At 40.6% G+C, this 25,214-nt stretch overlaps 2 protein-coding genes across 2 annotated transcripts in view; both read right to left on the reverse strand.

Moving 5' to 3' along the window:
- Positions 1-10,449, reverse strand: part of LOC135558139 (myosin-binding protein C, cardiac-type-like) — a 44,107-nt gene extending 33,658 nt beyond the window's left edge. Inside the window, 1 exon segment of the mRNA XM_064991877.1 lies at positions 9,699-10,449. Within this exon segment, the coding sequence (XP_064847949.1) occupies positions 9,699-9,723 (25 nt within the window). The 5' untranslated portion in view covers positions 9,724-10,449.
- Positions 10,450-12,027: 1,578 nt separating this feature from the next.
- Positions 12,028-22,254, reverse strand: LOC135558127 (transcription factor PU.1-like). Its single transcript, XM_064991869.1, has 5 exons — positions 19,706-22,254; positions 19,009-19,099; positions 17,963-18,150; positions 13,904-14,063; positions 12,028-13,746 (listed from the first exon to the last, which is right to left on the reverse strand). The coding sequence occupies exons 1-5, from the start codon at positions 19,751-19,753 to the stop codon at positions 13,424-13,426; spliced, it is 810 nt and encodes a 269-aa protein (XP_064847941.1). The 5' UTR covers positions 19,754-22,254; the 3' UTR covers positions 12,028-13,423.
- Positions 22,255-25,214: the final 2,960 nt, after the last annotated feature.

Genomic DNA, 25,214 nt, shown 5'->3' on the forward strand with positions numbered 1-25,214 from the left:
AGCAGCATTGAAGGTCCCCAAGAACACAGTGGCCTGCATCAATCTTAAATGGAAGAAGTTTGCAACCCCTATCGGGACCATCGGGTGACCAACAACCCGAAGGTCACTGACAGAGCTCCAGAGTTCCTCTGTGGAGATGGGAGAACCTTCCAGAAGGACAACCATCTCTGCAACAATCCACCAATCAGGCCTTCTATGGTAGAGTGGCCAGACGGAAGCCACTCCTCAGTAAAAGACACATGACAGCCTGCTTGGAGTTTTCCAAAAGGCACCTAAATGACTCTAAGACCATGAGAAACAAGATTCTCTAGTCTGATGAAACCAAGATTGAACTCTTTGGCCTGAATTCCAAGCATCACATCTGGCGGAAACCTGGCATTGTCCCTACGGTGAAGCATGGTGGTGGATTCATGCTGTGTGGATGTTTTTCAGTAGCAGGGACTGGGAGACTCATCAGGATTAAGGTAAAGATGAACGGAGTAAAGTACAGAGAGATCCTTGATGAAAACCTGCTCCAGAGTGCTCACGACCTCTGACTGGGGCAAAGGTTAACCTTCGAACAGGAAAACAGCCCTAAGCACACAGCTAAGAAAACGCAGGAGTGGCTTCAGGACAAGTCTCTGAATGTCCTTGAGTGGCCCAGCCAGAGCCCGGATTTGAACCCAATCGAACATCTCTGGAGCGACCTCAAAATAGCTGAGAGGATCTGCAGAGAAGAATGGGAGAAACTCCCCAAATACAGGTCTGCCAAGCTTGTAGTGTCATACCCAAGAAGACTGGAGGCTGTAATCGCTGCCAAAGGTGCTTCAACAAGGTACTGAGTAATGGATCTGAATACTTATGTAAATGTGATATTCCCATTGGTTTTTAAAATACATTTGCCCCCCCCCCCCCCAAAAAACTGTTGCTTTGTCATGATGGGATATTGTGTGTAGATTGATGAGGGGGGGGGGAATGAAATACATTTTGAATAGGCCTGTAAAGTATCAAAATGTGGAAAAAGTCAAGGGGTCTGAATACTTTCCGAATGCAGTGCATAAAGCCTTAATTGTACCACAGTCTTGAATTCAGTTGAATGAATCTATTGAAATTGATAAATGCTGAAAATGCTGATTTTATCATTGCAATCATCTCTGCATTGCAGTGGGTTAATATCAGAGCTATCCAATGTGTTGTCAATGAGAGGTTTTGATTGTCTAATACATTTCTCCTCTCTGTAAGTCGTATCAGGTGTTTTATTACCCTCTAAACAGAGAATGGTTTCCAATCAGCTCATTACATCTCGAATGAAATGACCTTCACATAGAGCAAGATGACCCTATGGGTTTAAATACAGAATTCATATGTCCCCACTAATAAATGCACTCAGCAGGCGACCCCAGTGACATTGACACAGGTAGCACAGTAGAGGGATTAGTGAGACTATTTTAGTTGTGAAGCGAGCATAGAAAGAATGTTACACCTTTGCTGGGCTTCCAAGTGTGCTTCTTTTTTCTGGCTAGTGATGACTGGTATCTCCTCCTTAACCTTAACAGTGTATTTATTGGGCCTATTTATATTACATTTCACTCCAATTCCTCCATATAAAGTAAAGTAAATCAGAAAAAATATAATATGAGGGTTGAAACATAATTTGAACTAACAACAGTTATTGTAAAAAGAAAAGGAAAAATAGCAAGAAAGCAAAGCAGCTAGCTAGCATTAGGACCAGGAAGTGTTTACCCAATGAACTTATATAGTTCACCTGTATCTTCTGGTTCTTGTTTTATTTCAGTCCAAATAGTTCACCACAAATGATTTCTTCATCAGTTGGGGAATTCAAAACCACTTTGCAGTGCAAAGCATCTTTGTATCAGTAGAGAGACTCATTCTTCATTTAAAAGATACTTCAATAAAAATCTGATTTACAGAATAATTATCTGTTGATAGCAGGGTCTTGATGCTAATACTAAATGACTTTGGGAGATCCTGAACACTAGATATCTTTGCGACATACTGTATCTGAGTAACTGATTCTGGGAGGAGACTGCATTGTCATCTGATCTGTTGAGTTGCTCTTTCCACAGTGAATGGCAATGCATTCCATGTGACCCAAAAAAGTGGAAAGTAATTTGTCGGGTTGGTATCCTGTAAGGCATTTCTGGATCATCGGCACATGATGAGTGATGTTTACACATGAACTCAGTGGCGCATGAGATGATGCACTCTGAATGTAGAACTTACGCTTAAATACACTCCCCTATGTATTTATTTGGACAGTGAAGCTAAAACTTTGAGATAAAATGTTTTATATGAGGCGACAGTACAGAATGTCACCTTTTATTTTGGGGTATTTTCATACACACATGTTTTACCGTTTAGAAATCAACTTACTTTATGTACCTAGTCCCCCCATTTGAAGGTGTCATAAGTATTTGTACAAAATCACTTGCAGTGTATAACATTTTGTCAAAAGTTTAGTATTTGCTTCCATATTCGTAGCACGCAATGACTACATCAAGCTTGTGACTGTACAAATTTATTGGATGCATTTGCAGTTTGCTTTCGTTGTGTTTCAGATTATGTTGTGCCCAATAGCAATGTATGGTAAAAAATGAATTGTTACATTTTGGAGTCACTTTTATTGTAAATACGATTCAAATATGTTTCTGACCACTTCTACATTAATGTGGATGCTACAATGATCATGGATAATCATGAATGAATCGTAAATAATGATGAGTGAGAAAGTTACAGATGCACAAAGATCATGCCCCCAAAACATGCTAACCCTTACACATTGTTTGAGGGGGTATGATATTTATGCCTCTGTAACTTTCTCACTCATCACTATTCATAATTCAGCAATTATTATTCGTAATCAAGTGAATTGTTCCAAATATTTATGACACCTTCAAATGGGTGGACTAGATAAAGAGGTTAAATTTCTAAACTGTCACGGTCATCATAACGAGAAGACCAAGGCGCAGCATGGTAAGCTTAAATAACTCTTTAATGAAAGAGAGAACACTGAACAAAACTATTAAAAAAACGTGAAGCTATATGGCTCGTGCAGAACAGGCAACTAAACAGGCAAAAACAACCCAGAAAATACCCAAGGAATATGCCGACTTAAATATGGTCCCCAATCAGAGACAACGATAAACATCCGCTTCTGATTGAGTACCAATCTAGGCAACCAATGACATATAAACACCTAGACTAGGAAAAACCCTAGACATACAAAAACTCCTAGACAATACTACAACTAAACAAACCACCCTTGTCACACCCTGACCTAACCAAAATAATAAAGAAAACAAAGATAACTATGGTCAGGGCGTGACATAAATGGTGAAACAGATCATATCTGTATACTGTATATATATATAATACAGTATAAAACTACAAATCAAATCAAATGTTAGTCACATGCACGAATACAATATGTCGAACATCTCTGGAGCGACCTCAAAATAGCTGTGAAGTGACACTCCCCATCTAACCTGACAGAGTTTGAGAGGATCTGCAGAGAAGAATGGGAGAAACCCCCCAAATACAGGTGTGCCAAGCTTGTAGCGTCATACCTAATCTTACAGTGAAATGCTTATTTACGAGCCCCTAACCAACAATGCAGTTAACAAAAAAAATACGGATAAGAATAAGAAATAAAAGTAACAAAGAGCAGTAGTAAAATAACAATAGTGAGACTATATGCAGGGGGGTACCAGCACAGAGTCAATGTGCTGGGGCACAGGTTAGTTGAATATGTACATATGGGTAGAGTTATTAAAGTGATTATTCATAGATGATAACAACAGAGAGTAGCAGCGGTGTAAAAGAGTTGGGGGGCAATGCAAATAGTCCAGGTAGCCATTTGATTAGCTGTTCAGGAGTTTTATGGCTTAGGGGTAGAAGCTGTTTAGAAGCCTCTTGGACCTAGACTTTGAGCTCTGGTACCACTTGCCGTGCGGTAGCAGAGAGAACAGTCTTTGACTAGGGTGGCTGGAGTCTATGACAATTTTTAGGGCCTTCCTCTGACACCGCCTGGTATAGAGGTCCTGGATGGCAGGAAGCTTGGCCCCAGTGATGTACTGGGCCGTTCTCACTACCCTCTCTTTTGCCTTGCGGTCTGAGGCCGAGCAGTTGCCATACCAGGCAGTGATGCAACTGGTCAGGATGCTCTCGATGGTGCAGCTGTAGAACTTTTGAGGACCCATGCCAAATCTTTTCAGTCTCCTGAGGGGGAATAGGTTATGTCGTGCCCTCTTCACGACTGTCTTGGTGTGCTTGGACCATGTTAGTTTGTTGGTGATGTGGACACCAAGGAACTTGAAGCTCTCAACCTGCTTCACTGCAACCCCGTCGATGAGAATGGGCATTACGGGATTTCTTATAAGCTTCCGGGTTAGAGTCCCGCTCCTTGAAAGCAGCAGCTCTAGCCTTTAGCTCAGGGCGGATGTTGGCTATAATCCATGGCTTCTGTTTGGGGTATGTACGTACGGTCACTGTGGGGACGACGTCATTGATGCTCTTATTGATGGAGCCAATGACTGATTTGGTGTACTCCACAATGCCATCGGAGGAATCCCGGAACATATTCCAGTCTGTACTAGAAAAACAGTCCTGTAGTTTAGCATCTGCTTCATCTGAAAACTTTCTTATTGATCTAGTCACTGTTGCGTCCTGCTTAAATGTTTTGCTTGTAAGCAGGAATTAGGAGGATAGAATTATGGTCAGATTTGCCAAATGGAGGGTGAGGGAGAGCTTTGTATGCGTCTCTGTGTGTGGAGTAAAGGTGGGGTTTTTTTCCCTCTGGTTGCACATTTAACATGCTGATAGAAATTTGGTAAAACAGATTTAAGTTTCCCTGCATTAAAGTCCCCGGCTACTAGGAGCACCGCCTCTGGGTGAGAGTTTTCTTGTTTGCTTATGGCAGAATACAGCTCATTCAATTTTGGTCTTAGTGCCAGCCTCTGACTGTGGTGGTATGTAAACAGCTACGAAAAATACAGATGAACTCTCTTGGTAGATAATGTGGTCTACAGCTTATCATGAGATACTCTACCACAGGCGAGCAATAGCTCAAGACTTCCTTAGATATCGTGCACCAGCTGTTATTTACAAAAATAAACTCAGCAAAAAACTCAGGACCCTGTCTTTCAAAGATAACTCGTTAAAATCCAAATAACTTCACAGATCTTCGTTGTAAAGGGTTTAAACACTGTTTCCCATGCTTGTTTAATGAACCATAAACAATTAACGAACATGCACATGTTGAATGGTTGTTAAGACACCAGCTTATAGACGGTAGGCAATTAAGGTCATAATTATGAAAACTAAAGAGGCCTTTCTACTGACTCAGAAAAACACCAAAAGAAAGATGCTCAGGGTCCCTGCTCATCTGCGTGAACGTGCCTTAGGTATGCTGCAAGAAGGCATGAGTACTGCAGATGTGGTCAGGGCAATAAATTGCAATGTCCGTATTGTGACATGCCTAAGACAGTGCTACAGGGAGACAGGACAGACAGCTGATCGTCCTCGCAATGGCAGACCACGTGTAACAACACCTGCACAGGATCGGTACATCTGAACATCACACCTGCGGGACAGGTACAGGATGGCAACAACAACTGCCCGAGTTTACACCAGGAATGCACAATCCCTCCATCACTGCTCAGACTGTCTGCAACAGGCTGAGAGAGGCTGGACTGAGGGCTTGTATGCCTGTTGTAAAGGCAGGTCCTCACCAAACATCACCGGCAACAGTGTCGCCTATATCTGCACAAACCCACAGACGCTGGACCAGACAGGACTGGCAAAAGGTGATCTTCACTGATGAGTAGGGGTTCTCTCTCACCAGGAGTGATGGTCGGATTCACGTTTATCGTCGAAGGAATGAGCTTTACACCGAGGCCTGTACTCTGGAGCGGGATCGATTTGGAGGTGGAGGGTTCGTCATGGTCTGGGGCGGTGTGTCACAGCATCATCGGCCTGAGCTTGTTGTCATTACAGGCAATCTCAACGCTGTGCATTACAGGGAAGACATCCTCCTCCCTCATGTGGTACCCTTCCTGCAGGCTCATCCTGACATGACCCTCCAGCTTGTCAATGCCACCAGCCATACTACTCGTTCTGTGCTTGATTTCTTGCAAGACAGGAATGTCAGTGTTCTGCCATGGCCAGCGAAGAGCCCTGATCTCAATCCCATTGAGCATGCCTGGGACCTGTTAGATCGGAGGGTGAGGGTTAGGGCCATTCCCCCCAGGAATGTCCGGGAACTTGCAGGTCCTTGGTGGAAGAGTGGGGTAACATCTCACAGCAAGAACTGGCAAATCTGGTGCAGTCCATGAGGAGGAGATGCACGGCAGTACTTAATGCAGCTGGTGGCCACACCAGATACTGACTGTTACTTTTGATTTTGACCCCCCCTCCCCTTTGTTCAGGGACATATTATTACATTTCTGCTAGTCACATGTCTGTGGAACTTGTTCAGTTTATGTCTCAGTTGTTGAATCTTGTTATGTTCATACAAATACTTACACATGTTAAGTTTTCTGAAAATAAACGCAGTTGACAGTGAGAGGATGTTTCTTTTTTTGCTGAGTTTACATAGCCTGCCGCCCCTTGTCTTACCAGACGCCACTGTTCTATCCAGCTGGTATAGCGTATAACCAGCCAGCTTTATGTTGATAGTGTCATCGTTCAGCCATGACTCCATGAAGGATATTACAGTTCTGAATGTCCCGTTGGTAGTGTAATCTTGAGTGTAGGTCATCTATTTTATTCTCCAAAGATTGCACGTTTGCTAGCAGAATGGAAGGAAGTGGGGGTTTATTCAATTGCCTACCAATTATCAGAAGGCAGCCCGCCCTTTGTCCCCTTTTTCTCTGCCTCCTCTTCATGCAAATCACAGGCATCTGGGCCTGTTCCCGAGAAACAGTATATCGTTCGCGTCGGGTTCGTCAGACTCGTTAAAGGAAAAAAAGTATTCTGCCTGTCCGTGGTGAGTAATCACAGTCCTGATGTCCAGAAGTTATTTTTGGTCATAAGAGACAGTAGTGCCAACATTATGTACAAAATAAGTAAGGAAATACGTTACAAAAAACCGCAAATAAATGAACAAAAACCCACAATCGATTGGGGACATGTAAAACATCTGTGTCGTGGCAGATTTCCTCCTCTTCCTCTGAAGAGGTGAAACAAGGATCGGACCAATATGCAGCGTGGTAGTTGTCCACGGTTTTTAATAAGAAAAACTGAACATGAACACATATACAAAATAATAAAGTGAACTAACCAAGTGGCACAAACACTGACACAGGAAACAATCACCCACAAAATACCCAAAGAATATGGCTGCCTAAATATGGATCCCAATCAGAGACAACGATAGATAGCCTCTAATTGAGAACCAATCTAGGCAACCATAGACATGCAATTTACAGAGACAGGAAACAGCCCCATAAACATACAAAACGTCTTAGAAAGGAAACAGCCCCATAAACATACAAAACCCCCTGACAAGGCAAAACACATAAATCCCCCATGTCACACCCTGACCTAACCAAAATAATAAAGAAAACAAAGATAACTAAGGCCAGGGCGTGACAATCTGCCTTCTTCTCCGGCTTTATTATAAATACCCTAAAATAACTGTCGCTTCGTGTACTGTCGCTTCGTATAAAACACTTGATCTCAAATCCAAAATGCTGGAGTATAGAGCCAATTTAAGTTTTAGCTTCACTGTCCCATATGTAGGGGATTGTAAATATGCAAAGCCCATGCAGACTAATTTGGTAACAATAGGCTCCATAATGATCCAGAATAAAATGACAGTGGGCTGGATTCAATATAATCTAGCCATGTTTATGTAGTAGCTCTGTTTACACAACTCCTGCCACAGCACATATGTGCATTATTCCGAAAATTAGAATTCTGTGAGAACATTTTACAGGGGAAAAAGGCTTGTTTATAAGGTGATGCATAAACACTGCAATGTGAGATGATGGTTGGACAACTGTCTTCATGAGTTCATGGGGGTGAGTATATAACTGGTCTGTACTTTTATGTTAATCCTACTGTTGCTCTGCTTTGTAACCAAAACTGGGTTGGCCTCTACTGTATGTGTTTTAAAACATTGAAAGACATGCATTGCTTAGCACATGGACCCTTTTCCGAAGGGCTGGAGGATGGAGGAGGGTGTGGTCAAAGAAACACAGTATGGAGACAGCGTTACTTTTCTCACACAGGAAGAGGGGGTGTTACTTCTCTATTTCTAAAAAGGCTTGGAAGTAACCACCAGTACATTGCATTCGGAAAGTATACAGACCCCTTCCATTTTTCCACATTGTTTTACATAACAGCCCTATTCTAAAATGGATTCAATTAATTAAAAACAGAAATGCCTTATTTACATAAGTATTAATACCCTTTGCCATGAGACTCGAAATTGGGCTCAGGTGTATCCTGTTTCCATTGATCATCCTTGAGATGTTTCTAAAAACTTGATTAGAGTCCACCTGTGGTAAATTAAATTGATTGGACATGATTTGGAAAGGCACATACCTTGTCCGTAGAGCTCCAAGGCAGGAATGTGTCGAGGCACAGATCTAGGGACGGGTACCAAACCATTTCTGCAATATTTAAGGTCCCCAAGAAAACAGTAGCCTCCATAATTTTTAAATGGAAGAAGTTTGGAACCACCAAGATTCTTCCTAGAGCTGAGCAATCAGAGGAGAAGGGCCTTGGTCAGGGAGGTGTTCCTCTGCGGAGCTGGGAGAACCTTCCAGAAGGACAACCATCTCTGTAGCACTCCACCAATCAGGCCTTTATGGCAGAGTAGCCAGACAGAAGCCATTCCTCAGTAAAAGGCATATGACAGCCCGCTTGAAGTTTGCCAAACGGCACCTAAGGACTCTAAGACCAAGAGATGGAACCTGTTCTGATGGAACCAAGATTGAACTCTTTGGCCTGAATGCCAAGCATCACGTCTGCTGGAAACCTGTCACTACCCCTACGGTGAAGCATGGTGGTGGCAGCATCATACTGTGGGGATGTTTTTCAGTGGCAGGGACTGGGAGACTAGTCAGGATCGAGGGAAAGATGAACGGAGCAAAGCACAGAGAGATGCTTCAAAGGTGCTTCAAGAAAGTACTGAGTGAAAGATCTGAATACTTGTGTAACTGTAATATTGAAGTTTTGTATTTTTTATACATTTGAAAATACTTCTAAAAATCTGTTTTTGCTTTGTAATTATGTGGTATTGTGTGAAGATTGATGAGGGGGAAAAAACTATTTAATCAATTTTAGAATAAGTCTGTAACATAACAAAATGTGGAAATAGTCAAGGGGACGGAATACTTTTTGAATGCACTGTACACTCCCTTTACAGTTTCAATGGATCAAATAGAGAGGAAAACTGCACAGAAGACATGCATAGCTAATATGAAGCTGAAGAGGCAGGCATTGGTAAAGTTCACCCTTGTAACAGCAACAACATTCAAATGTCACCTCTCTGAAATGAAACTGTGAAGACAAGAATCTATGACATGAGATGTTCAGTGATCAAAAGTCCCACCAGTCCCACAGGTTGGAGCGGATTTGTTATTATAGAGGGAAAAGGGAGAGGAGGTTAAAAAAAAAATCCAGTGACGTCTTTAGATAGCAGCTGGAGATGCTGCAGTTAAACAAGATGGAATCTGATCAAGCACACTTACCTGTTTTTTTGACCGGCTCTGGCATCCTGATTGAACGTTTCTTCCAGAAAGTAACCAACAATAACTTACACACTCCTTCCTAGCTCACCCCTTGCGTTTAATAGTGGGGTTCCTGAGCAACCCCTCTTCACAACAGTACCAACCCACCCTCTTTTGTCATGATGTCTAGACCCAATCCCCTTTCTGTCCGGCAATGAGATAATAGACGTGCATCCCCTCATCCCTCCCTATCCTTCCACCCCACACTCACACAACCCCAGACCTCTCTGACCTCCTGCAGACCATATTTCAACCATCCCTTCTCCCGACACCGCAGCTGCATGACAGGCGAGGCGAGGGAGGGAGGGAGTGGGAGGTTAAATTTAGAACCTGAGTCCAGCAACGTCTCCTGCTCTTTCTAGATTTGTGCCGCAGCCTGGCCTTGAAAAAAGTAGTAGCTGCTTCAGAAAACAGCAGACAGGAGGCTAGAGTAATCCTTTTATCTGTTGGCAGGAATGTGACTGCTTCCCCTGGTGAACCAGGACTTCCAGGAATCCTTCCATGGCTGTCCGAAGCCTCGGCTTGGTGGCATAGCGAGGACATGACAGACTAACAGACTGACTGGAGTAAAGTATTATGGAGTGTTAACTGTGGAGGCGGTTGAGCAACCACACCTTAGTGGAGTATTTTGGGATAATAAAGCATGTCTGACCCTGATCCTTAACATTGCATCCTGATCATTTTAGGACTTTTCTTTTTGTGTTTTACCTTGGCCTTGTCTGCCCAGTTTTCTGAATTGTCCCAGCTATTATTGCAAACTACCTAATACTTCCTAAAAACAATACAGTAAAAGTCAAATGTTTGGACACACCTAATCATTCCAGGATTTTTCTTTATTTGTACTATCTATTTTCAACATTGTAGAATAATAGTGAAGACATCAAAACTATTAAATAACACATATGGAATCATGTAGTAACCAAAAAAGTACAAATATATTTGAGATTTTTCAAAGTAGCCAACATTTGCCTTGATGACAGCTTTGCACACTCTTGGCATTCTCTCAACCAGCTTCATGAGGTAGTCACCTGGAATGTACTTAAATGAACAGGTGTGCCTTTTTAAAAGTTAAATAGTGGAATTTCTTTCCTTCTTAATTGAGAATCAGTTGTGTTGTGACAAGGTAGGGGTGGTATACGGAAGATAGCCCTATTTGGTAAGAGACCAAGTCCATATTACAGCAAGAACAGCTCAAATATGTAAAGAGAAACAACTGTCCATCATTACTTTAAGACATGAAGGTCAGTCAATTCGGAAAATTTCAAGAACTTTGAAAGTTTATTCAAGTGCAGTCGTAAAAACAATTAAGCGCTATGATGAAACTGGCTCTCATGAGGACCGCCACAGGTAAGGAAGACCCAGAGTTACCTCTGCTGCAGAGGATAAGTTCATTAGAGTTAACCGCACCTCAGATTGTGAAGCATTCATTTGGGCTGCAGAGTTCAAGTAACAGACACATCTAAACATCAACTGTTCAGCAAAGACTGCGTGAATCAGGCCTTCATGGTCGAATTGCTGCAAAGAAACAACTACTTAAGGACACCAATAAGAAGATACTTGCTTGGGCCAAGAAACACGAGCAATAAACATTAGACTGGTGGAAATGTGTCCTTTGAAAAAAAAATATTTATAAGACACAGGGTTTTCTTTATAAGACACAGAGTAGGTGAACGGTTGATCTCTGCATGTGTGGTTCCCACAGTGAAGCATGGAGGAGGAGGTGTGATGGTGTGGGAGAGCTTTGCTGGTGCCACTGTCAGTGATTTATTTAGAATTCAAGGCACACTTAACCAGCATGGCTACCACAGTATTCTGCAGCGATACGCCATCCCATCTTGTTTATGCTTCGTGGGACTATCATTTATTTTTAACAGGACAATGACCCACACACACCAGGCTGTGTAAGGGCTATTTGATCAAGAAGGAGAGTGATGGAGTGCTGCATCAGATGACCTGGCCTCCACAATCACCCGACCTCAACCCAATTGAGATGGTTTGGGATGAGTTAGACCGCAGAGTGAAGAAAAAGCAGCCAACAAGTGCTCAGCATATGTGGGAACTCCTTCAAGACTATTGGAAAAGCGTTCCAGGTTAAGCTGGCTGAGAGAATGCCAAGAGTGTTGAAAGCTGTCATTTAGGAAAAGGGTGGCTACTTTGAAGAATCTTAAAATCTAAAATCTATTTTGATATACAATATAACTTTTCATAGTTTCTATAATGTAGAAAGTAGCAGAAATAAAGAAAAACCCTTGAATGAGTATGTGTATCCAAACTTATGACTGGTACTGTATATGCTTTCATTTTCAACCTTGTTTTATTGCTCAGTCAGTAATAAATGGCGGAGGGTTCATTGAAATCAATCCTCACTGTTTCTATGATTTTGCATTATTCAATTGAATTATTCTAACTATATCCCTGTCGTTTATGTCTCCTTTTCAGTTGTATTTATTAATTGATTTATCCCAGAGGAACTGTAGGGAAAATACACTTAAAACTATTATCCGTCTCTTGATGGTGTCCTCCCTGGATACCTCACTTTGTGTCACTTTTCACTGCAGACTGTGCCCTGTGCTCCCATCATAGAGCTGTGTCAGCACCCAGAATTATTTACACCTACAGGCTTCAGCTGCCACATAACTGGGCTGGGGGTGGGTGGATGGTGGGGGACGGGGTGTCCTTGTCTGCTGCCAGCGGGCCCAGTAGTCTCCATGGCTGCCCACATGTCTATATATTATCTGGCTCGGCCACTGGGGTTCTGCGTAGATGGCTGTGATTCCCAGAGGATTTGCTAAAGCCAGTCTGTGATGTGCTGGAACAATGCGAGGATGAGTCGACTAACACCACATGACATGTGAGAAATAGAAATGCTTTCGAGTTCGTCACATGCAGATATGTAACTGAGTCATGCCAACATCCAAACATGCCAGCATGCGTTATACAGAGAGCACACAGAGTACGGAAAAACAACTGGTCATAGACACTTTCATACAGTTCAAACAGGGGTCTATGATTGAGAGCATGGGAGAAATATCCCTGTGTTGGTATTCTTAGGCTAGGAATAGATTGCACCTTCGCTCAGAGGAGGCAAGGGTCTGTGCTTCATCTTTGAATTGACCTCTCGAGCGGCGCCCCGGCACAATTGCTTATCCAAAGTCAGTGCATTTCCGAGTATCAAATCAATGTCATTAATGCTAAAGAGTTCTTTATCAGTCTTTTTGTTTGTTAACGTTGCATCCAAGTCTAATTGATGTCAAATGTGCACAATGGTCAGTGAGTCCAACAGTGCGTAGAAGAAAGGAGATCTCTGAGGACTTCTAGTGGTCATCTGTATTACCACTCCTGTAAGCATTCTGGTGATAATGATTGACAGTATCATTTAAAACAGCCCTATTTCTAAGTGCTAATGGAATGTAAAAGGTCCAGATGTGTGTGTGCAATCATTGAGTCAAAATGTGCTAATTGTCAGATTCCATTAAGTCACTGGCTTTGACGTTCACATAAATGCTTTTTACAAGAGCAGCAAAAACAGTTATTGTTGATTTGAACACAAACAATAATTATTACATTGATAACCATCTTGCATACTATATACAGTTAACTATCTCTCTCTCTCTCTCTCTCTCTCTCTCTCTCTCTCTCTCACTCTCACTCTACCCTTCTTCAGGACTTCCACTATGTTTCTCCCTCTACAAATGGGAATATGGCCTCCTCTCCAAGTGAGACCTCCCCCCTAGCACTTCACCACTGAACTGATAAGTCAGCTTCTTCTTGACCTTTTTGACCTCGCCTGTCTTGCCGTAGTTGCGAAGAGCCCGTGCCATCTTCTGGTAGGTCATTTTCTTGCGGTTGCCCTTCTGTACGCCCCACCGATGTGCCAGTGCCTCCTTGTGTTTCGAGGAGAACTGGAAGGTGCCCTTGTCCCTGTCCACCCACCAGATACTGTCCTTCATTTCCCCATTCCTCAGCAGATCCAGCAGGAACTGGTACAGACGGATCTTCTTCTTGTTGCCTATATTAATGTTGATAAAAGTACAAAATGGTTAAACATGCAATGAATCAGTTGAGGATGTTCCCTAACTATGACCTACATGGAGTAGGATTATTGTGACCTCACAAATAAAAAATATGTGAGATATTAGGTATGCATTCATGAATTAATTCCTGACCCAATTCTCCCCTTGTTACGTGGGCGATGTGGTCCCTCAGACACTCCTCATCAGACACTTCTAGTGGAGGGCTGCGGCCTCCTGGCTCCTCGTCGTCTGAGCTCCTCATCGTCTGAGGAGAGGTGTGCAAGTAGCCCATGGCACGAGGGTAATATGGCACCTTGGACACCACAAACAACAATAACCATGTAGTCATTACAATACAAAACCATCATTACAATTACAATACATTATTTTTGGAGCAGTATTCACTGAGAAATTACAACTAAACAAATTAGATACCATGCTGATCATGTTATATACACAGTGAGGCGCAAGTGTTATTAATGACGGCAACCGTTTTTACTCCCCCAATCAACTTTCCCCACCACAGGTGGCTGGTAGCACCTTAAATAGGGAGGACTGGCACATAGTAATGGCAGAATAAATGGAATGGTATCAAACACTCCATTCCAGCCACCTGTGTTGCAGAACAAATCCGATTGGTTTCGAACTCTGAATCTTGTAAATAACTTTGAGTTACAAGTTGTAATGTTTTAAAATCATGTTTGTGTTACAGTAGTCAAACAAATGTGACAGTATCTCTAAGATACAACTGGTCTCCTGACTTGAAGCAAAGAGTAAAATGTTGAAAACTAGCAACCTTATGCTAAGCTAATTAGAGCAATAAAGCTAGCTAAGCATTTAGCAACCTCTTAGCTACTCATGTTGAATTTATAAATAGAATGTTGAGTCATAGAATACAGCTAGCTAGATCTTGAATATACATGTAAATCCCATTTACTTTATCAAAGTATTTAGTTGAATAAGCTATATAAACTTCTGGGGGGAAAAAAGTAAAATGCTAAGCTAAATGTAGCTTAGCTGAGCAGAGACCTACTGCCTTCTAATGTTGAATTATAAAATAAAAATAGCTTGCAAGTTAGGTCTCAAATATGCTAGTAGGTCAGTTAATATCTGTTTTATTAAAAGTGTAGTTAAACAAAAAATGGAACAGACTGTTTATGCTACCCTGGGGGCAGAAATGGTAGTTTGGGTCAAGATCACTTGGTGCCCTAAGGGTAGACTTTAAGCAGACTGGAATAAACTGTTTAAATTCTTCCCCGGGGGCAGTAATGTTAATTTGGGTTAAGATCACTTTGGTGCCCTAAAGGCAACCATGGACATATGGTCATTTCCATGTAAAAGGACCCATGAACAACAACATGTGAAGTTCATAGGAGAAATTAAGACAGATATACATTTTTCAACCATTTTCCATTTTCCAATTAAAAAATAATTTTGAAGTAAAGACCCCTGCCAACTAATATCAACACTTTCATATTTATATGTTTCTGCCTTCTATAAGTTTAAGAACATTGCCTTGTGCTTTGAAATTCTGTTACCAAAACCCCACATATCTTGAAGATATTTTCTCATTTCTCTCCTTCATGAGGAGGGAGGATAATGAAAGTTCACAGAAATAACATGTACACCTATCAATTATTATAGTGCTTTTACTGATATCAATTTTGTTCATAAATTATTATGTGATAAAAACTCTAAATTCTGTTACCAAATTAGTAATAGAACTTCCCAAATATCGGTAATGGGATTTCTGCAATTTAATTGGCTACAATGGGAAATCACAGTATTTACAAACCACAGTTGGGTTCACAAGTTTGGAGATCACAGTACTATACAGTACTATCCCCAAATAAAAGTAGAGTAGAGTTCAGTACAGTAAAGAAAAGTATAGTATAGTACAGTACCTTACTGTACTGTACTGTACAGTACAGTACACTATACTGTACTGTATTGTACTATACTGAACTATGCTCTACTTTACTTTACTCGATTGTACTCTACTGTACTATACTAAACTCTACTCTATTGTACTCTACGGTACTGAACTGTATTGTACTGTACTGAACTCTACTCTACTGTTCTGTTCTGTGCTCTGCTGTATTGTACTCTACTGAGCTCTTTGGTGGTGTACTTTGATGTCCAAAATTATGAAACATAGACATCTATGACAGGTTCAGATTTGGTCCAGTTCGGACCAAGCAAATTTGGTCTCGTTTGGGGGCAGAGCTCATTAAAATAATAGCTGTTGTGTAGAATAATCCCCAAATATGGATATTTGGATATTGCATATGTATACCTTTCTGTACCTATTTAGAACAGATCCCCATGAAGAGAATGACATTCATATCCATAATTAAGCATTTCTATGTAGTACAGATCAGGTACCCATGATGAAACTTTGTTACCGCAATTCAATTACCCGGTGTAAATCCACTTCACTTGTAGTTCCATAACCAAAATAGATTTTTTCAAAGTCAAGGTGTCGTGCCATAGCTGACACCCCATTCTTTCCGCAGACATTGTTGAATCCTAATTCTGAATTCTTAATTCTGAGTTTTTGGAAAACGTGGACACAAAAAACTGAGGGAGATTTTACAGAAATTCTGTTACCAAACTTTGAATCTGTACAGGTCTTCCAGTAAATGTGTTTTTGTTAAATGTAGCCCTTGTGCATAGAGTCCTTGTGCACTGTATGGTTTGTTAAACTTTAAAATAAATCAGTTTTGTTTGGCATACATTTTAAGTGAAAAATCATGAGTCGTGGAATTGCCCTTTTCTAAATCCTATGGTTATCTTCACCCAAACTAACATTTACTGGCATATTTGAGACCTAGCTAGCTAGCACTATTCTTTGACTCAACATTAGTAAAATATAGCTATCTGCTAGCCAACTCGTTCTGTTTAGCTTAGCATTTTATATTGATGCCCCTGGAGTAGCATAACTATCCATCCCTGTTGTTTTTTGTCATATAGCTTATTCAACTTAATATTTCAATAAAGCAAATGTTACCTGACTTACTTGTATATTTGACACCTAATTAGCTATAGTAGTTATATTTTTTCCTTCAACATGAGTAGCCAAGGTTGATAAATGCTTAGCTAACTAGCTTGCTCTGATTATCTTAGCATGTCGCTGCTAGCTTGCTGCATTTGACTGTTTCAAGTCAGGAGACCAGTTGTATCTTAGAGGTATTGTCACATTTGTCTGACTACCCATAATTACAACTTGTAACTCAAAGTTTTATTTACATGATTCTCAGTTTAAACCTTCGCCATGTTTTTAAGAGCAACCTTGACCTGTTTCTTGACGATATAATCACCTCAAGTTAGCCCAGCGGTGGCAAAGATTATAGGGCACCTCCCCGCTGCATGAGGTGTGATGTGTGGTTGCTGTTACAGCAGTTTGAATGTTTGGCCGTGCAAAATCCTGTCCAAGCATTCAGCACACAGTTCTAAAAAACGACTGTTTCTACTCTGAGGCAGTATGTCAGTTCCATTCACAAATAGAAAAGGCATCTTTAAGGATATTCTCATCCACACTCATTAATTAATGCTCTCTGTTTAAAGTGTAATATTTACAATGTTACAATTTAAGATTTTACACTAAGAAGACTGACAATGATTTGTGTGTGTGTGTGTGTGTGTGTGTGTGTGTGTGTGTGTGTGTGTGTGTGTGTGTGTGTGTGTGTGTGTGTGTGTGTGTGTGTGTGTGTGTGTGTGTGTGTGTGTGTGTGTGTGTGTGTGTGTGTGTGTGTGTGTGTGACATAATGTTGGGGAGGCCACTTCTGTTTAAAAATATATATTATTTGTTCATCGGCCGTTAGTGAGTTGGCAGATTATAGTTCTGTAGCAACACCAGCAGGCCCCAGTTAGGAAAAGGCCACAGTGTCAAACCATCTGTGTGTAGGCGCACCCTACATCCTCCACGCAACACAGCTCACCAGTAACAAACAGTAGCCCAGATGCACTTTTCATAGTCATATCTTTATCTGAAGCCAGATGGTTGATTTTATGTATACCTGTTATTAAACCTTTCTGAAGCATTGCTATTGCACTAGAGGGGACATGTAAATAAATGATGCTACTTGCTTTAGTCCTGAACATTCAGAACATTCTCTATTAGTCATGTACACTACATCTGCTTTAAAAGAATGACCAACTCCAACGCTCTGTCTGTTTTAGAGGAAAAGAGGGTCAGGGGGGTGAGCTCACCGGTGGGGGTAGGGCATGGTTGTGTCCCCCAAGGCCAGGGTCCAGAGAGAGAGTGTCAACATCGCTGTAACGAGCCATACTGGGTAGATGTAGTTGCTGGACACTCTGGAGCTCAGTGAAGTGGCCCCCTGGGAGGTTGTCAAAGTCCAGAGGATGGGCATGATGAGTGGTGTGATAGTCCCAGTGATCTGAGCAGAGAGAAACATTTTAATTGTTCATAGAGTAAGAGGTAGGTCTGAAGGAAGTGTACACTATATGGCAATGTTCAGATGGCATAGAATAGAGAAAACCTATTTGAATGCAGATTCCAAATACACAATGTATGCTATTTGTTTAAAAAGTGTTCAGCAAAATATTTTAGGCAGTTTCCTGTTCACACATCTTTGCTTTGGCAGTTGTCTTTTTCTTTCTTTTTAGCCCGAATGTCACAAATGTGTTAAAACGTTCCGCATGTACACATGTTTTAGTGATCTGTTGTGTTCGGTCCTGACACTGCACCAGAGACTTGCCATTATTATTTTGTAATAATTTAGTTCGTTAACTGGAGCAAAGCCTATATAATTCTACAGCTCGTACTAGTAAATACCAGTTTATTCTTGGCAGTAGGATCAGTTGATTACAGGAGAAAATACAACTGAACCTCTCCATTTCAATAAACCCCAGGGGGGGAAAGTTGTTCTACGACTGTAGGTTGAGTGCCTGACAGAAATGGCATCTGTTTCCTGTACTCCATGGGGGCAACATGCTTGGCTCCAGCTGCAGTGTCTTGATACCTTTTATGTAGAGTATTGTCTTTAATATAGCTACTGTGTGTGATTTCCTCAGGCCTGGTCAAACACATATCTAGTTGGGCCGGCACTTTTCACTTCCGTATAAGTGATATTCAGATTGTTTATTTAATCTACAATTATGTGATGGTAAGTTCATCAGAGAAAGGGAAATGAATTTAAAAAAGTATATCATTGTATCATAGTTATGAAGATTATCAATAGATAATACAAGAGGTATTAATACTAGGAAAAATGTTGTAGTGTTTTAAAGCTCACCTCCTTGACTCTCTGCATCAATGACATAGGGATATGAATATTCTGACATCTGTTGTCTATAGATGTCGGGTTCGTACATGTCTTCTGATGGCTGTTAAAACAAAAATAATATCCTCAACTGAAATCATAACAAAACTTCACATAATGTTTTACTATTGTTTCCAAGGAACTGACACTCAACACCTATATACAAATTTTCTTTCTTCCCTTGATAATGTTTGTTGATAATGACATTGTTGAACAACATTTTGAGCTTTTTAAACTTCATTGACATTTACTACAATACTTTTGCTGTTTTTTTTTTCTTGGTCGGTCATAACCTTACAAAATGGATTTTTGTGAAACAAAACATATTGTTATATGTATAAACTATTATGTTAGAAATATTGTTCTTTTGACAGTATGTAGACCACAAAAGTACCAACATTGTGTACCAGTTTAAGAGTTTGAAAATTAATGACGTTACAGTAATCTATTAACATATTTTAATTCATTATCATAACTTTAAAAAATGTAACGTTAATGTGAAATTCAAACTTGATTTCAGTGAGCTTACAATGCTTGAGATGCATTTTCTGTATAAGTATATCCTGTGGTATATAAACAAGTACATAAACTCAACAAATAACCACATACCTGTATATACTTGGGCCTATAACTGAATTAACACAAATTGTTTGACACATTGTGTACTTACAGGACCAGGCGAGATGAGGTACCCCTCCATTCTGTACGGATGCAACATGAAGGCTTCTTCTTGAACCGACCTACTTCAGGCACTTAGCTTCAATTGTTTCTCACACTCTTTCAAATCTTTTCCCGCACCATTGCACAACGTTTACCAAATTTCCTCTCACCAAACGAAACCCAAAATGTCTCCCTCTGCCTACACAACTTTATCCACTTGTAAGTCAAGCTACTCTCTGGGACTCAAATTTTGTCTAATAAAATCAAATAAATTAGCCCTACTCAATGACTGAAAATGAAAAGGGAACCTGATATTTTGACTTCTGTATATCTTTGTGGGTGTATCTCAGTGTGTCTGGTGGAGGTTCCTGGTCATTGGTGATTTGTCAGGGGGAAATTCTAACATCTCACATTTATTAAGGCTCAATTGCGTCGCCTCCCAAACCAGCCAATCATTTCAAGGCCTGTCTCAACCGTCAAGTCTTTTAGCATAGCATCATCTGTCAGTGGGTAGCATCTTTGTATCTCATTGTGACCAAATTTCGCCAACCAAATTTAAAAAAAATGTTGTTTCTTTTGTGGCTAAAGTGCAGGTATTCATATTCATATACCTTGCATACACTATGGAAATCTAGATGAATATTACAAATCTAATATTAAACCTGTTTACCATGTTTCAATGCCAGATAACTAAACATTGTCATTTCACATTTTAAACTGGTTTAATTCCTACTTCTCAGACCAGTATCAGTGTGTACATTGGATTTGGTGTTCAGCAAGGTTCGGCACTTGTACCCCTGTTATTCCCTATACTATGCTATCCCTTCAAATAAACGTAGTGGTGTACATATGTCAATTAAAAAACAAACCAGTAGCTTGAGTTGTAGCCATATCAATGAAATAATGACTCACATACATCAATGAATTCTGCTGCATTTCTATCCAAACAACTGTTTTATCTGTGTGTAGATTAGCTGGACAGATAAAATCATGCCACTTCCTTTTTGCAATCCTGCAACAGCTGTGGAGATTAAGGGAGAGGAGATAAAACACCTCCTGTGACAATAGTAGTGTTGGTGGGGGGATTCTTGAGAAATCGTAAATATAATATTTTCTGACCAAATGTGTTTTTCTCACCAAAATATTCTTCCTCACAATGGGTACAGTGTACAGTAGCTCTGCTACTAGACTCAGATTACCCTCTTACCCTGACTACCCTGACCCTATGGTCTGGCTTACAGGACACAGTATGAGAATGCTTTTTTATCCAAGACTAGGCAGTGTCTGGGAAACCAGCCCTATCTGTCTCAGGTATCTCTCCCTGACACAACATCTCTGTTTTAACTTGAAGAGAAGTGAGGACACAAGCCAAGCCTCCACTGACAGGCTTTTGTAGATTTTGGACAGCGGAAGAGTGCATCAGTCTGATAATGACCAGGTACTTGAAATACTGTAGATAGTAAGATTCAAATCACACTGAAAATAATTTCGGGAAGGATTATTATATTCCCTTGGTTGTTCAAAGCTTAATATAACATACAACCAAAAACCCTGTAGTCAAATTTGTTTTTATTATAGATGTCCATGTATTCTATTGTTTTTCCTCTCCTTTATCTCTATCAAAGACTATGTTGGATTTTCTGTGAATTGTTATAACCTTATCTGATAATGTTTTGATGTGCTACGTAGCACCAAATACAATGCGTTCTTTGTTTAATAATCAACATTAACAAAGGCAAACAATCAGTTTGACTTACTGGTTGCAGTATAACAATCTTAATTTGGTAGACCTCTGCATTTGATGTTGGTGTACTTTGTTGGATTTTGGTTTACGTGGCTTTTCAGTTTGCCTTGCTTGCATGGGGTTATAATTTGAGTCCCCTGCATCCTTCTCTACCACTTGTGTGGCTGCTGAAACCACACAGCCTGTCCATGGGCCCATGTTAATCACAGCTGTCTGAGCAAAACTGATGACATTTCGTATTAATACACTATGTGCGTTACAGCAGGCACAGCACGCTATTTTCACCACAGCTATTTTCAGAGCACACAACGACTCTCTTTTTTAATATATTTTTTTGAATATATATATTTTTCTCTAACACAAAAATATGCTGCTTTGTCAGAAATCATTCAGGTTTCCCAGATCTGTTTAAAACTATTAGGTGGAGATCGGTGGACATCTCAGTAAGAGGTCGGTCCTTCAGCCTCATGGACAGCACTATAGTTAGTTTGACGAGTATGATATAGTGTAATTTATGTTCCCCTGTACCTTGCTTTACAGAGTACATCCACATACAGGTCTACTACATACTACATAAGGCGTCAGATTACTAGGCCTTCGAACAGCTAAGATGAAACCTAAACAGGCTTCATTGTGCTCATCCCATTTTGTGAAAGACAAGAACACACTTTCAATTCTGTGTTTGAATGAATGGCTCAATACATAAAATGTGTGTTTCTCACAATGCAAAAACCTTACAGGAAATAGGCAGATAACATTCAAACACAACAATCAGGCCTATAATTTGGTTTAACATTTCTACTGTTAGTCAGCTTCAGTCTTGACCATCATCATCACACACACACACACACACACACACACACACACACACACACACACACACACACACACACACACACACACACACACACACACTATGTAAAAGAGGAACTGGGAAATTCTCTTTTAGATTCAGTTCCTTATGGGAGGGGGGTTGCTGTGAATGACTCCATTTGTGTGTCTAAACTTCAGTATGATCTAGGCCACAAAACTTAAAATATAAATCTACAGGGGTATTTCAGTGATTGTCTTGTCTGATCACATTGGGCCTTTTCATACAGTAAGGAAACATAATACGTATCGTATCTTATCAGTCCCTGACAGATCAGACCAGCTTCTTTCTTTGGTAAAACACAGTAAATAAAATGTCTACTGTGTTTGGTTTCCACCAGCGACTTGTGGACAATGAGCCTGGACCCAGATAAAGTCTTTTACTGGAATATAAATACTTAATTAATGGCAATACTTCATAAAACATGCTTTTTAATACAAAACTAGGTCTGGGAAACCAGCCCAGAAGTTCAGAGTACAACTTCGCTACAGGCACGCGGATGCTGTTGTGTTTACTGTATCACTTGCACCCATGGACGCTTTGGTTTTAGGCTACGAAAGCGAACGACTGAGTACTCGACAACTTGAGATGTCTGAATGCAGTTATGTTCACAAGATGCATATCTCTGATGGCTAAAGCATCCTTATAAGCAAGCAGTAATATTGACACCTCTTACTTCACACCCCCCTAAGTTCTCAGGGCCGCAGTGAGACATAAGTACTAATTTAGCAATACAGAAAATACACTCAGTCAGGGTCTCAACTTACTGTTTTGAGTTAGAATAGTAGAATACACAAGGTGCAATTTTGACATGTGGTTTTTACATCAGCAGTATTTCTATTGTTATGTCAGTCACTGACAATCAGTCAATTAGCCCCTGTCAGCTAAATATTTTTTGATTGTTATGAGTCTAGCGGCCAGCTACTATATCTAAATTTCTAGTAATCATGGTCCAATTACTAACTGTGGAGCCCCCATTGATTTTGTTTGTCACTCTTACTCAAATATCATGTTAAAAAACTGCAACCATTTATCTCCACCCAATGGCAAAATTAGTAGAATTGCATGAAAAGTTAGATATTGCAGCTTACATTTTTTTTCTCTCTGCTGCAAAATGTTTTGCATGCAGAGGTGGCACCCCCCCAAACCAAAATGTTTTTGCTTAGGGCCCCCAAAAGCCTAGAGTCTTTTGCAACTGACTGCATGTGTGGGTATGGATGTGGGTACGCAGACCGAGTTCAGATTTTTTGCGGACCCATCCCCATCAAAGTTGCCCATCCCTGGTCTAAACTAATTTGAGTGTATTTTTAATTTTTTACAGGCTACAGTTGAAGTCGGAAGTTTACATACACTTAGGTTGGAGTCATTAAAAGTCGTTTTTCAACCACTCCACATATTTCTTGTTAACAAACTATAGTTTGGGCAAGTTGGTTAGGACATCTACTTTGTGCATGACACAAGTCATTTTTCCAATAATTGTTTACAGACAGATTATTTCACGTATAATTCACTGTATCACAATTCCAGTGGCTCAGACGTTTACACATACTAAGTTGACTGTGCCTTTAAACAGCTTGGAAAATTCCAGACAATTGTGTCATGGCTTTAGAAGCTTCTGATAGGCTAATTTACATAATTTTAGTCAATTGTAGGTGTACCTGTGGATGTATTTCAAGGCCTACCTTCAAACTCATTGCCTCTTTTCTTGACATCATGGGAAAATCAAAAGAAATCAGCCAAGACCTCAGAAAAGAAATTGTAGACCTCTGCAAGTCTGGTTCATCCTTGGGAGCAATTTCCAAACACCTGAAGGTACCACGTTCATCTGTACAAACAATAGTACGCAAGTATAAACACCATGGGACCATGCAGCTGTCATACCGTTCAGGAAGAAGATGCGTTCTGTCTCCTAGAGATGAACGTACTTTGGTGTGAAAAGTGCAAATCAATCCCAGAACAACAGCAAAGGACCTTGTGAAGATGCTGGAGGAAACGGGTACAAAAGTATCTCCATCCACAGTAAAACAAGTCCTATATCGACATATCCTGAAAGGCCATTCAGCAAGGAAGAAGCCACTGCTCCAAAACCGCCATACTACGGTTTGCAACTGCACATTGGGGACAAAGATCGTACTTTTTGGAGAAATGTCCTCTGGTCTGATGAAACAAAAATAGAACTGTTTGGCCATAATAACCATTGTTATGTTTGGAGGAAAAAGGGGGAGACTTGCAAGCTGAAGAACACCATCGCAACCGTGAAGCACGGGGGTGGCAGCATCATGTTGTGGGGGTGCTTTGCTGCAGGAGGCACTGGTGCACTTCACAAAATCGATGGAATCATGAGGCAGGAAGATTATGTGGATATATTGAAGCAACATCTTAAGCCATCAGTTAAAGCTTGGTCGCAAATGGGTCTTCCAAATGGACAATGACCCCAATCATACTTCCAAAGTTGTGGCAAAATGGCTTAAGGACAACACAGTCAAGGTATTGGAGTGGGCATCACAAAGCCCTGACCTCAATCCTATAGAACATTTGTGGGCAGAACTAAAAAAGCATGGAAGCCTACAAACCTGACTCAGTTACATCAGCTCTGTCAGGAGGAATGGGCCAAAATTCACCCAACTTATTGTGGGAAGCTTATGAAGGGCTACCCAAAACGTTTGACCCAAGTTAAACTATTTAAAGTCAGTGCTACAAAATACTAATTGAGTGTATGTAAACTTCCGACCCGCTGGGAATGTGATACAAGAAATGAAGGCTGAAATAAATCATTCTCTCTACTATTATTTTGACATTTCACATTCTTAAAATAAAGTAGTGATTCACTGACATTTTCAACATGTCCCTGATTGAGTCTATAATACCAACATGTTTCAAGCAGACCACCATAGTCCCTGTGCC

Source organism: Oncorhynchus masou, chromosome 2, assembly GCF_036934945.1.
Source record: "Oncorhynchus masou masou isolate Uvic2021 chromosome 2, UVic_Omas_1.1, whole genome shotgun sequence".
Lineage (NCBI taxonomy): Eukaryota > Metazoa > Chordata > Actinopteri > Salmoniformes > Salmonidae > Oncorhynchus > Oncorhynchus masou.